General features: G+C 41.3%; 1 protein-coding gene across 3 annotated transcripts in view; it reads left to right on the forward strand.

The window, feature by feature from the left end:
• The window catches only part of LOC143040398 (sodium/calcium exchanger Calx-like), a 68,818-nt gene that overhangs the window by 19,582 nt on the left and 36,572 nt on the right, over window positions 1–12,664 (forward strand). The window contains exons 2-6 of one of the 3 annotated variants that reach the window (XM_076211442.1): window positions 2,646–2,947; window positions 5,981–6,253; window positions 7,097–7,325; window positions 8,016–8,151; window positions 9,907–10,015. In XM_076211442.1, coding sequence (XP_076067557.1) covers window positions 2,696–2,947; window positions 5,981–6,253; window positions 7,097–7,325; window positions 8,016–8,151; window positions 9,907–10,015 — 999 coding nt within the window. In that variant the 5' untranslated portion in view covers window positions 2,646–2,695. The remainder of the gene's footprint in view (window positions 1–2,645; window positions 2,948–5,980; window positions 6,254–7,096; window positions 7,326–8,015; window positions 8,152–9,906; window positions 10,016–12,664) is intronic. The other 2 variants (XM_076211444.1, XM_076211443.1) reach the window with 2 other exon arrangements.

Consider the following 12,664-nt stretch of genomic DNA (forward strand, 5'->3'; position numbering starts at 1 on the left):
TACGTAGGAGGCGGAGTTCACTGTCGTTATTCTAAGATGCGGCGATGCGTGAGTAGTCTATGATGTGGTCAGGGAGGATGCTGGAGGTGATTCTAGACAAGGCGTCGGCCACCTGGTTATCCTCTCCCTTGATATACTCAATTCGAGTATCAAATTGGGAGAGGAATGACAGCTGCCGGGAGACTCTTGGGGAGTGATGGTCGGAGTCCCTGTCTAGGGCATGGGCGAGTGGCTTGTGGTCTGTCAGGATGACGAAAGGCCGGCCTTCAAGGAAGTAAATGTAGTGCTTGACGGCCGAGACTATGGCTAGCAGTTCCCTGTCAAAGGCGCTGTAGCGACTTTGAGGAGAGTCCAGACGTTTGGAGAAAAAGGCGATAGGCTGGAGCTGGCCGTTGATCTTCTGTTGGAGGACGGCGCCAATTGCTGAGGAGGAGGCATCGGTGGTAAGGAATGTGGGGGCGTGAGCTACAGGGTAGGACAAGCGGGCGGCCTCAGCGATTGCCGCCTTGACTTGCTCGAATGCGTGGGTCGCTTCGGAAGACCACTACACAGGTTTGACCGACCGCTTGGAATGGTTCTTCGTGAGGTCGTTCAAGGGAGCGAGTTTTGCAGCTGCGTCAGGGACGAATCTATGGTAATAATTGACGATTCCTAGGAATCGTCGGAGCATTTTGATGGATGTTGGTTGTGGGAAGTCTTTTATGGTGTCGATTTTTTGAGGGAGAGGATACAGGCCTGCCGTTGAGATACGGTGTCTGAGGAAGTCGAGAGATGAGACTCCGAGGAGACACTTGGACGGGTGTACCCGGAGATCATAATCTTGGAGGCGGCGAAAGAGGAGGCGGAGGTGTTGGCGGTGCTGGTCGTGAGTATCGGAGGCTACGAGGATGTCGTCGATGTAAACGGTGATGGAGTCGAAGTCTCTCAGGGCATGGTCTATGAACCTCTGGAACGTCTGGGCGGCATTCCGGAGGCCAAAGGCCATCATCCTCCATTCGAAGAGGCCGAACGGAGTGGCTATGGCTGTCTTCTGGACGTCTTCCGGCGCTACAGGGGTGACCACTTTGTAGTAGTTTTAGTTCGGAACAACGGTAGGACAAATGAAAATCAACACAAAATATCTAATCTCTTTCTTTTGGTAATTAGCCACAAGGTGCGACACTAGACGTGTCACATGAGAAATATAGGTGAAGCTCGGACTAAGGGCACAGCTTAGTGGAGCTTATGGTTGTAGCTGGACGTGGAGCCTAACGTCAGCGAGGCGGTAGCAGGTGATGACGACGAGGCTCGATGGGACAGCTAGAAGACTGGGCGAAGAGATGTTGTGTGCGCTGGTAGTTACTGTTCTTGCGAACTACGCTTGCCAACTATGGGAACTTGCTAGTTCCAAAGATTCTTTGTTCAGTGTGTGACGGGTCGTGGGATGCGTCACGTCACTACAAGTATGTCATGAGAATGGAAGATAATAGAACACCAAAGCGATGGCTGAACTGGCATCGCAGGGGTAGACGACCACCAGGAAGACCACGGAAAAGATGGTGTGACCATATCAATGAAGCGCTTAGGAATAGAGGATCCTCTCTACAACAACAAGTACTACAAGAGAGACGGTATGATGACCGCACCGACTGGAGGAGGCTGACGCAGACCAACAGGTCTACGTAGACCTACCAGGCGTATGGTGAGGTGGAGAAGAGATCCCTTGATTAAGGATGGGAGGGATTGTAGTAATTCTTTTCTTTACTTATAGTTACTTAGTTAATATATGTCATTCTTCGCCTTATTGTATATGTAATACTCCTTTATTGTAGAAGAATTACTACAAGATTGAAGAGGTCATGAGAACAAATTAAGAAAGACCACAAGTCTAAAGGATGTGACCTCCGGCGCTTGGCCTTCGAGCCAAAAATTTCATAAATCAATCAATCTAAAGGATGTGAAGAAATGCAGTTTTCTGCATAGATGCATAAATACTTGGAATAGCATAGGTGATATATCCCCGGCTGTAACAATACATGAATTCAAGTCTAAATATGATAATTGGAAATCTAGGTTATAAACTTGGAACTGTAGATGAATTAGAGGTGAGGTATGATAAAATAGAGTAAGAGACTGTCACTGTACCCAACTAGCATTGCTCCTTTTTTGTATAAATTAGGTAGATACACACATACACGACAGGATCCCACGAGAGTTACTACTTTTCTATACACTATAAGCGTGTGCGTTTGTGTAAGGTTACAGCATTCCCCATAGATCAAGCCATGCTCTGAATTCTCATCCAGGAAGAGAAAAGCTGTCCAATAAGTGATGTAAGACAGTGCGCAGAGACGAATAAAATTGCTTGTTGGCACTGGAGTAAAAGGTAAAGTGTCACCTGGTAAGGTATGGAGTTCATCAAACTTTGATAAAACCATTGCCAGGAAAGATAAAGGGGGTGCAGAAGGTAATAAAGGTTATTGTTTTCTTTATCCATTATATATTCGTTCCTATGTCCAATAGGAATCTCTGTTTTCATTGTTTCTATCTCCTTCGATCTACACCAAAGACGACAGCAGTCACTGTTGGTACCACCTTATTTAACCTCGCCTACCGTAGCATAAACTAACCTAATCTAGCGATCATAGCACTCTTTTCTTCCATAGGACGAGGAGCTGATTTTTAGGAACCAAGCTCCGTCGACTCCGCTGTCAGAATGGACAATTACTACAACATCGAGTACAATGACAGGGAATACAACTACAGGGACTACAACTACAACTCCAACTCCAGCTACACGGAATACAGCCCGTGCTTTGCTGGGCTTCTGGTGCCCGGCCCACCTTCCACAGGGTTGCCATGGGCTCTCATTTACTTTGTATCACTTGTCTACTGCTTCCTCGGCCTTGCCGTCATCTCAGATGACTTCATGTGCTCTGTTGACAAAATCATAAGCTTTTCTCGGAAGGTAAGTGCCAGATCATAACAGATTTGTTTATTTTCTTTTATTTGTTTATTGATTTTTGTTTCTGTGCTACTTAGAGGTTTTTCAATCTATTCAACCTAGTAACCCCTACCATGCTTCTCAGACATTTCATCTCAAACACATTTAAACTGTTCCTCTCTTATGTTCCATGTTTCTGACCCATACAGTGCTGATGGCATAATCACCACTTCACACAATCTCCTCTTAGCATCCATTTCCAAATGTCTATTCTCATTACATGTTTTAATCCCCCGAAGCATTTACTTGCTTCTCTCAAACTACATTCTACCTCCACCTTCACTCCTCTCCCGCCACATGTGCCCACAACTATCTAAAGCTATCCACTTCCTCCAGCCTCTCTCCTTTAATACTCACTTCCAATTTGCTGCCGTCCTCTCCCTTTGTATATCTCATAACCTTACTTATATCCACATTTACCCTCAAATTACTCCTTTCGCACACCTTCCCAAACTCCGTCACAAACTCCCTTATTCCCTCCTCTGATCCGGCTACAAACACAGTGTCATCAGCAAATGACAACTGGTTTAACTCCCCTTTTTCTCCATTTTCTTAAACCATCTCCAGTCCCCTGGCCACTACTCTTGTATTTGCCTCCCACACCATCCCATCCATGTACACATTGACCAGCCATGGTGACATGACACATCCCTAATGAGGTCCCACCTTTACCTCAAACCACTCACTGTCTCCATTTCTAATTCTAACACAAGCTCTACTACTCTCATAAAGACTTTTGACTGCTCTTAAAAGGTTTCCTCCTATCCCATATATCTGCAATACCTCCCACAGTGCCTTCCGGCCTACCCTGTCATAAGCCTTTTCCAAATTAATAAAGGCTAAAAAAAAATCCTTACATTTTGCTAAAACTTTCTCGCATATATGTCTTACTACAAAAAACTTATCCACACAACCCCTACTTTTCATAAACCCACACTGTTCCCTACCAATTACTCCCTCTATTCCTCTCCTAATCCTCTAAATTAAAGCCCCCATAAGCCTTCCCAACTACACACAACAAAATGTTCCCTCTGAAGCTACTACACTCACATTTGTCCCAGTACTTCGGCACTCAACCATCTTTTAGACAAACATTAAACAACCTCACCAGCCAGTCCATCATCACTGTACCTCCCTTTTTCAGACACTCCACATGACACCCATCTAACCCAAGTGTGTCACCTGCTCTCATTATTTTAATAACTGCTTTCACCTCATCTTTTCTTATTTCTCCCCCATTTTCCTCATTCATCACTATAATTTTCTTAGTGCCTCCCACTACAACCACTTTCCCCTCCCTATCCTTCTTCATGTTAAGCAACTCCCAAAAATACTCTACTGATCTTCCTCTTTCCACTGCCTCTTCCATTATCATCTTTCCATCCACACCCTTTACCTTTTCTTCTCTACTTGATTTGCCTTCCCTTTCCCTCTTAATTTCCTTCCAAATCATCCTTTTTTACTTTCAAAATTTCCTGTTGTACCCTTCCCCCATTTTACATCTGCTCTCCTCTTTGCCTCCTTTACCTTTTTCTTTACTTCTCTTTTTTTTTCTTTGTACGTCTCATATGACTCCCTCTTCCTATTCTGTAACCAATCTGTGTAAGCTCGCTTCTTCTCTTCTACAACCTTCTTCATTTCCTCATCCCACCATTCACTACCCTTCCTTCTATTTCCTCCTGTCCTTCTTGTTCCACACACCATCTTTGCACACTTTGTGACTCCCTCCTTGAACCATCCCCATTCCTCCTCCACACCTACCTCTACTCTATCCTTTACTCCTTCCCACTCCTCCTTCAGCTTCTTCTTGTACTCCCTCTCCTTTTCCTCTTCATTTAAAGAATTCACTCTAAGCACCTCCCTACCTTTTGTCCCTTTCCTCTTTCTCCATCTGTCCTCCACTCTCAACTTACCTTCCACTAGAAAATGATCTGATATTCCCCCACACTCTCCCCTTAGCACATGTACAACCTTAACTCTTCCTATCATAATCCTATTTACCACTACATAGTCCAATAAAGCTCTATCTACCACCCTTCCCTCCACCACCCTCACCCATGTGTACTTATGCTTGACTTTCTTCCGAAACACTGTATTTGCTATCATCAACTCTTTTTTAGACACATTTCCACCATCAACTCTCCACTACGATTTTTTCCTGGAACTCCACATTTCCCAACCACTCCATCAATTGGCTCCTTTCCTACCCTAGCATTAAGGTCTCCCAGTACTATTACATTTACACTTCTCCCTAAACCCTCTATGCACTCATTTAAATCTATCCAAAAAGCCTCCCTTTCTTCTACACTCTTCTCACTGCCAGGCCCATATGAACCTACAAAAACCCACATCTCCTTTCCCAGTTTCACCTTCATCCACATTATCCTTGAGGAAACCTCCTTCCACTCCACTACATGTTTACCTATCTCTTCACTTACTAGTATAGCCACCCCTTCCCTCCCTCGCCCTCTCTTCACTCCTGATAACCTCCCACTTACACTCCCAAACTTACAATCGCCCTTCCCTTTCAGCTTAGTTTCACTCAAAGCCAACACATCCATCTTTCTTCTCACAAACATACTACCTATCTCTTCCCTTTTACTCTCATCTGTACCACATCCATGCACATTAAAAGACCCAAACCTTGGGTTCTGGTTGGAAAACTCCCAGACCCTCTTATGCCTTTGCTTTTTCTATTAGGAATGTCCCCTGTGGGGCTACAAGGAGAAGGATGCCTAGTCCCAATCCCCGTCCCTTTCTTCTCACCTCTTACAATCCAAGTGGAATTACTTGGTGGCAGTATTCTTTTCCCCCACCACAGGGAAGGTAGGCAAAAAAGGAAATGGATAGTCAGAGAAATTGTACAGGACAGTAACAAGGGGTTGGGGGACAGCATAACGGAGGGACAGTCGTAGAATAAAAGTCTCATCATTTCTCTATGAACAGAATTTTCCTCTATCACAGCCAAAATGATGTGTGGCCCTTCTTTTTTCCTAGGTCTACCACACAACAACGAATGGGGATAAACCACAGGTCATCAAGGTGCCATTCTGGAGCAACACAGTGGCCAACCTGACACTGGTGGCTCTCAGCTGCTGTGCACTTGAGTTCTTTGTTCCCATCATTGAAGTCTTGGCCAAAAATTTTGAAGCTGGTGATCTTGGTCCCTTCACCCTCATAGGTTCAGCTGCCTTCAAACTTTCCTTCATTACCGGCATCTGTATTATGTCCATCTGTGCTGGTGAGATCAGGAGGGTCAAGAATGTAAAGGTATGTAGCATGTGACCAGGGGTGTGGTCCCAATTTTATAGATGCTGGAGCTCTGAAGGGCCTGACAAAAGCCTGCCATCCCTATTATGTTTCTATATACAATGGGCCCACAGTATATCACATGATGATTAAGAATTTCATGTTTGCAGTTTCTAATTATCATAAAATTAATATAATTATCAAGCAAATAAAGAAAAGACACCCACTTGCAGAGGTACCAGAGCAGTGCCCTAGTGAGCTCTGGCAGCACTGCACTCCTGCATATGACTCTTTATGGTGATATTGATAAAGATTTAATGAAGCAGCCTTGCTGTGGATGTGCTGTGTCTTGTGACACTGCCTCTGACCCAGGGCAGTGGACAAGATGCAGGGATGACCCGTCATCCAGGAGGTGCTAAGATAAGTGGGAGGGTGGAGTGTATTTAGGGATGAAATGGGTGGGAATGGATTTATGCCTTTTTTATTTTGGATACCTCCCTTGTATGGGGGGAAAAGCCTTGGTATATATATGTATGTATGATAAAGATTTTGTTCTTTCATGGTAATGTAGCAGAGAAGCCACCCCTTTAGCCACTCAAATGATTGCACTTGGGAAGAAAATGGTATCTTTGCATTATTCCCCATAAATGATGTAAATTAAAGTTTGCAACAAGTGAAGCATATTGTACTTTATTTGGTCTTTCATCCTGTTTTATCCAGACTTATTCTGGTTAAGATTATATTATGATTATGTCAGTCTATGAACATATATAGATATGCATTTATATATCTCTGATAATATCTATGTATATGTATCCATATATTTTGAGCACAGAAAAGGTAATCTCAAATTTTCTTTGGCAGGTTTTGTTTTTTACTGGATCCTTCTTGCTCCTAGCCTATGGGTGGCTATATCTTATCCTTGCACTTATTTCCTTCTCAGTAATAGAGATTTTTGAAACCATCATCACATTCCTCTTGTACCCTATTCTTGTCATCATGGCCTGGCTCATTGAAAGGAACTCTTATGGCATTCATGACAAGGTGGGCTTAAACAAAGACTCCGAGATGGGCAACATTCATCCAGGTAAGAGTAAGTGCAATTCATTCCAGTTTTGTTGGTTCACCTGATGATGACAGGTAGGTTAGTGGGAGGAAGGAGGTTCTTTTACTTTCACCTACACTATTCACCTACACCCAACAACTGGATAATTGTAGTCATAGTACACTCCTCTGTCTGGTTTGTGTTAGCAGTTGTGTACCATTGGTTAATTCCTTCTTTCTCCAGAGTGTGAAATAAAGGCAAAGTGCAAAATATATGATTATTCACAAAGGAAAATCCAGTATGGTGTAATTTTTTTTACTTAGAGTAATAAGTTAACAAGGTAATGTTTATCAAAGCTTCTAGTTTCCTAAAAAAAAAAAAATCAATAGATCACATTTTCTATTAGTTACTAAGATACAAAAAAATTTCAAATGGATTTCCATAAAAGTTGTCACAGGTTATTTTATGCTGTCTGCCATTTACAGAAAAAATATCAGTCCAACTTAATTATTTCAATATTCATGTACTGACATCCTTAAAAAAATTTCCCCTAGCCCATATATCTGCTATGCCTCTCACAGTGCCTTCCTGTCAACCACATCATAAATCTTCTCCAGATCTAAAGGAGCAAAAAAAAAAAAAAAAAAAAAAAAAAAAAAAAAAAAAAATTACTTTTTTATTCTGACCAGAATTCCTGGCTTTATTCTCTAACTGATATAATTTTATCCATACCTAAAGCAGACAAGTTTGGTGGTAAGCAGGAATATTTCCGTGATGGCCAATTGGATCAAGTTGGGCTCATGACTATCTTCAAAGAAGTGAGGAAACACCCAGGACTCACTGATGAAGATGCTGCTGTACTTGCTGCAATTAAGTAAGTATATCAGATATAGAAATTTAAGAATTAAAAGTAAGGCATCCAAGGAAGAACTCAACCCAGAAATGAGAGAGAGCAAAATGGCAGTAGTTTATTAACAACAGAAAATAGCAATGATGATGATCACAATACAATGACAAGTTTAAACAGGTGGGGTGAAGGTGGATGGAAAACAATTTCCATGGCTGGGTCCAGTGGATTCACTAGCCTGTGTGACTGGGTCTTATGCCAAAGGAATATCATACAGAAATATTTGGTTCCATTCCCAGCAATACAGTAACACCCAATTTTTTTTTTTTTCCCCAGCAAGCCCACAGCGGGTCCCAGGAATCAAACTCATGAGTACTTGCTCATGATTTTAACATGGTATCCACCTGACTACTGCACAGCCCACTTCAGACAACCATGAATCAAAAACACACCCAATAGAGAAATTAAATTTAACAGCCAAACCCTTCCATTGGAGAGAGAGAGAGAGGGAGAGAGAGAGAGAGAGAGAGAGAGAGAGAGAGAGAGAGAGAGAGAGAGAGAGAGAGAGAGAGAGAGAGAGAGAGAGAAAGAGAGAGAGAGAGAGAGAGAGAGAGAGAGAGAGAGAGAGAGAGAGAGAGAGAGAGAGAGAGAGAGAGAAAGAGAGAGAAATAGGCTTCACTTTTGATACTCCTATAATATTCAGTCCACATGTCGGGTATCTGACATATAGTAAAAATCAACAAGAAAATAAACTTACTAAGATGCAAGCATAGGCTTTGGGCAACAGGAAGACTCAAATCACAGTCTACAAACAGTTCACAAGAACCACATTTGACTATGCTTATACAGCTTGGTTCCCAAAGATCAGGAAAACAAACACCTCACTAACAAACTATATAAATTAAAGCATTGAGAATGATAATAGGATGCATCAAAACCACTCCAATAGAACAACTTCACTCAGAAAAAAAATCTCTCCCATAGGATATTACATGAAAACAACAGAAACACAGTTCTATACAAGAACCATCAATCCCACTCACCAGTCTCATTACATCATACAAACACAATCAGCAGAACATAAGAGAAACACCAGCAACTTAATTCTCAAACATATAGAACAATCTATTACCTGTACTACACAATACATCCACACAAAAACATATTCACACCCAGATTTCAAAACAAGCTCTTCAAGACAGACCACCAAACTTATTACATGACATTATCCTCATTGAAAAATCCCTTTCAAGAGGAACAAAAACCACACTTACATGCTTGTGTTTAGGACAGTATCCAGCACTAAGACAGTGCCAGCATAGATTAGGCCTGGCCACTGAATCAAACTGCCCAAGATATAACCATCACACTGAGGACACTGATAACCTTATCCTACACTATCCCACAGTAGCTATTATTAGACAACATTAAAATGATTCATCCTTGAGTGATGTATGGGCCAGTCTGGTGGCCATTTCCAAATACCTTGGAGCTGTGGGTCTCCTGCAAGAGAGACCTGGGGCAAGGGATTGACTGATTGAATGATGCATTTAACATCATGATGAATATATAATAGCTTATACACCAGAGGTTCCTCTAAGTTAAATAAAATTGTTTGATGATATCCAGAACAAAATCTATTAGATTATCATATTTGCCATACTGGTTCTTAAAGAGTTAAATGTTTTTCAAAGAAAAATACTTTTGCAACCTTTTCATTTTTATTCCATTTCCACAAATCTGTGAAGTTTTTGTAAATCTCACCACAGATTCTCATTTCAGACTGATAGAGTCACGCAGTCATTCATATACATGGTATCGTGTGGGTGTTATCAGGCACATGACAGGAGGAAGAAAAATCAAACCACATATGTCTACCAAACTGAAGGAGGTCTGTCATCATCTCAAAGTACTGTTCTTTTCAAACCACAGGTGACTTGTATGGGATATATTCTTTAAGAAACAATGGCACATTTTATGCTCAAATAGCACTATAAAGCTCCGACACATTGCCTTAAGTTTTGCCAAAAAAAACTGGAGCCCCATACTAGCCAGTTATGGTTCTTGGGGCATCCCATACATCTCTGGAAAATAATGAGCTGTTTTCCGTATTTACCTAGTTGTATTTTACGTGACGAGAGTTATGCTCATGGTGACCCATTTTCGTATTTCTCCACGTCCAGTTTATTCTTAAAATCGTGGATAGTTCTGGCATTTACTGTTTCTCTATTCAGTTTGTTCCAGACATCAATCACTCTATGTGGGAAGCTATTTTTTTTTAGGTCTCTTCTGTAACTGTCTTTCTTTCTTTAACTAGCAGAAGGAAGGTAAAAGTCACCAGTTCTTAGTTCTAATTTGAAAAGTATGGAAAAATTATTGCTGATAGTGAGACATCTTAGCCAGGGTCTGAAGACTGAGTGACAGTCCTTTGGGGCTGCATCTTCAGGTGGATATGAGGGTACTGATATGATATAAAGATAGGAGGTAGAAAATATAATTTTCTCTGATGGCTAACTCATAAGACTACCACAAGCAGGTACCCATCATTGGTCCCAGTCCTAAAATGTATGATGTCTTTCAGTAGATATGATTATAGAATTATATAATTTGTGGCAAAATATATCAAACATAGTTAGCATAATCTGGTACAGGTATCTGATGCTATCCAAGAACATGATTAAAAGACTTCTGAAGTTAGTAAATAAGGATAAAGAATGTGTAAATATTTAATTATTTTGAGATGAAAAATGTATCCAGATAACCTAGCAATAACAACTTAATGGTGCAGCTACAATATAGCATCCAAGAACACTCAAACTTATCTCAAGGAACTAGTTATGTATGACACAAAACAGAAAGTCAGCATCTCCTCCAGAAATCCTCAGTAACACTGCTCACCCCACATTCATACAAAAAGGACCTTTCCTCCTCTTAAGCCCAAGTGTTTCTCTCCCACTTTAGCTTCTTACGGAAAAAAGATCATCCTTCTCCACCACCTTATTTAGGGCAAGGAGAGAAGGAATAGTTCAGTCAAACAAAATGGGAGAATCTAAGGCTAGATTTGACCCGTGGGAATGCAGAGATGAGACCCTATGGGCATAGCTCTTATTATACAAAGATTGGAAAAATTACAGCTGTCAACATTAGAACAGAGAAGAGAAAGAGGCGACTTGTTGACCATCTTCAGAATTATGAAAGGGGTGGAAATTCTTGACAGAGATGACTTATTAAAGTGGGACAGAAGAGAAACAAGAGGACACAAAAAGAAACTAAAGGACACTTATAGAAGATACCTGAAAAAAAAAATAGTTTCCCACAGAGTGATTGATGTCTGGAAGAAACTAAATGGAGAAACAGTGAATGCCAAAACTATACACGATTTTAACAATAAACTGGATGCGGAGAGAAACGAAAACATGTCACTATGAGCATAGCTATCGTCCCGTAAAATACAATTAGGTAAATACACTGAAATCCATTTGATGCCCCTCCCATATAGGAGAGATTTAAGAAAAAGAAAAATGAGGGATAGTGATTCAGCATATCTCTGTGATTGGAGATTTGACTCCAAATAGGATAGTGCTGCTTGATTCTTGTCCATGGGATAAGATAAGGAGCCTATGCCAGGAGGCATGTAGCTGCATCCAAAGCCATCATCTTTGCCCTATGTCCTTGGACTGTTGGAGTAAGCAATAATCACTGTTGGGAACTGGAGAGACCAGCATGCTTCCAATTATGTCACCAGCACACATAAATGCATATACATAAGTAAATAAAAATGACAATGGAAAAACAAGAGGTCATGAAAAGAAACTCAAAAAGAATAACTATAGAAGAGATCTGAAAAAATAGCTTCCCACACAGAGTGCTGGATATCTGGAATAACTTAGATAAAGAAACAGTGTGTGCAAATACTATTCAAGATTTTAAGAAAAAACTTGATGCTGAAAGATACAAAGACGGGTCACCACGAGCATAGCTCCCTTCCCGTATTGTGGCTTAACAGATTACTCTGCTACGCATAGGGGGTTAGCGTAACGAGTGCCCTCTTTTCTGGATTACGTAACGTAAACAACGCGGGGTTAAGAATCCACGGAGTGCTCGTCGCTAACGTTTATTGGCAATAGAAAACACGACTTTCTCATCTTCACACAACAGGTGCTGCCATTGAAACCATGGCAGCAGACAGTAATTGGGAGGAAGAGTAGAAGTAGTAGATGAAAAAACTGTAAAACAATCCAGAGCGACGCTCGTTACTAACAGCTTTTATACAGAATTACAAATAATCTGAACATGAAATACGAGCAGCTTAAGGCTAAATTCATTATGACATACAAGAAACAATATACCAGATCTAAAACTAAATTCGGCTCAAAACTCACCGAGTAGGCCGCGAAGGGAGCGGGTATACAACTGAAGGCGTTTCAAACCACACTGGCTGGAGGTTGTGACGTGACATCACACCACCGCAACCGGTTCTTACACACCTTCTTAAGTCTAATTCTTTAAGTGCACGTTGCACAAATAATGAGATGTTATC

Source organism: Oratosquilla oratoria, chromosome 28 (genome assembly GCF_046742065.1).
Source record: "Oratosquilla oratoria isolate Oo_2021 chromosome 28, ASM4674206v1, whole genome shotgun sequence".
Taxonomy (NCBI): domain Eukaryota; kingdom Metazoa; phylum Arthropoda; class Malacostraca; order Stomatopoda; family Squillidae; genus Oratosquilla; species Oratosquilla oratoria.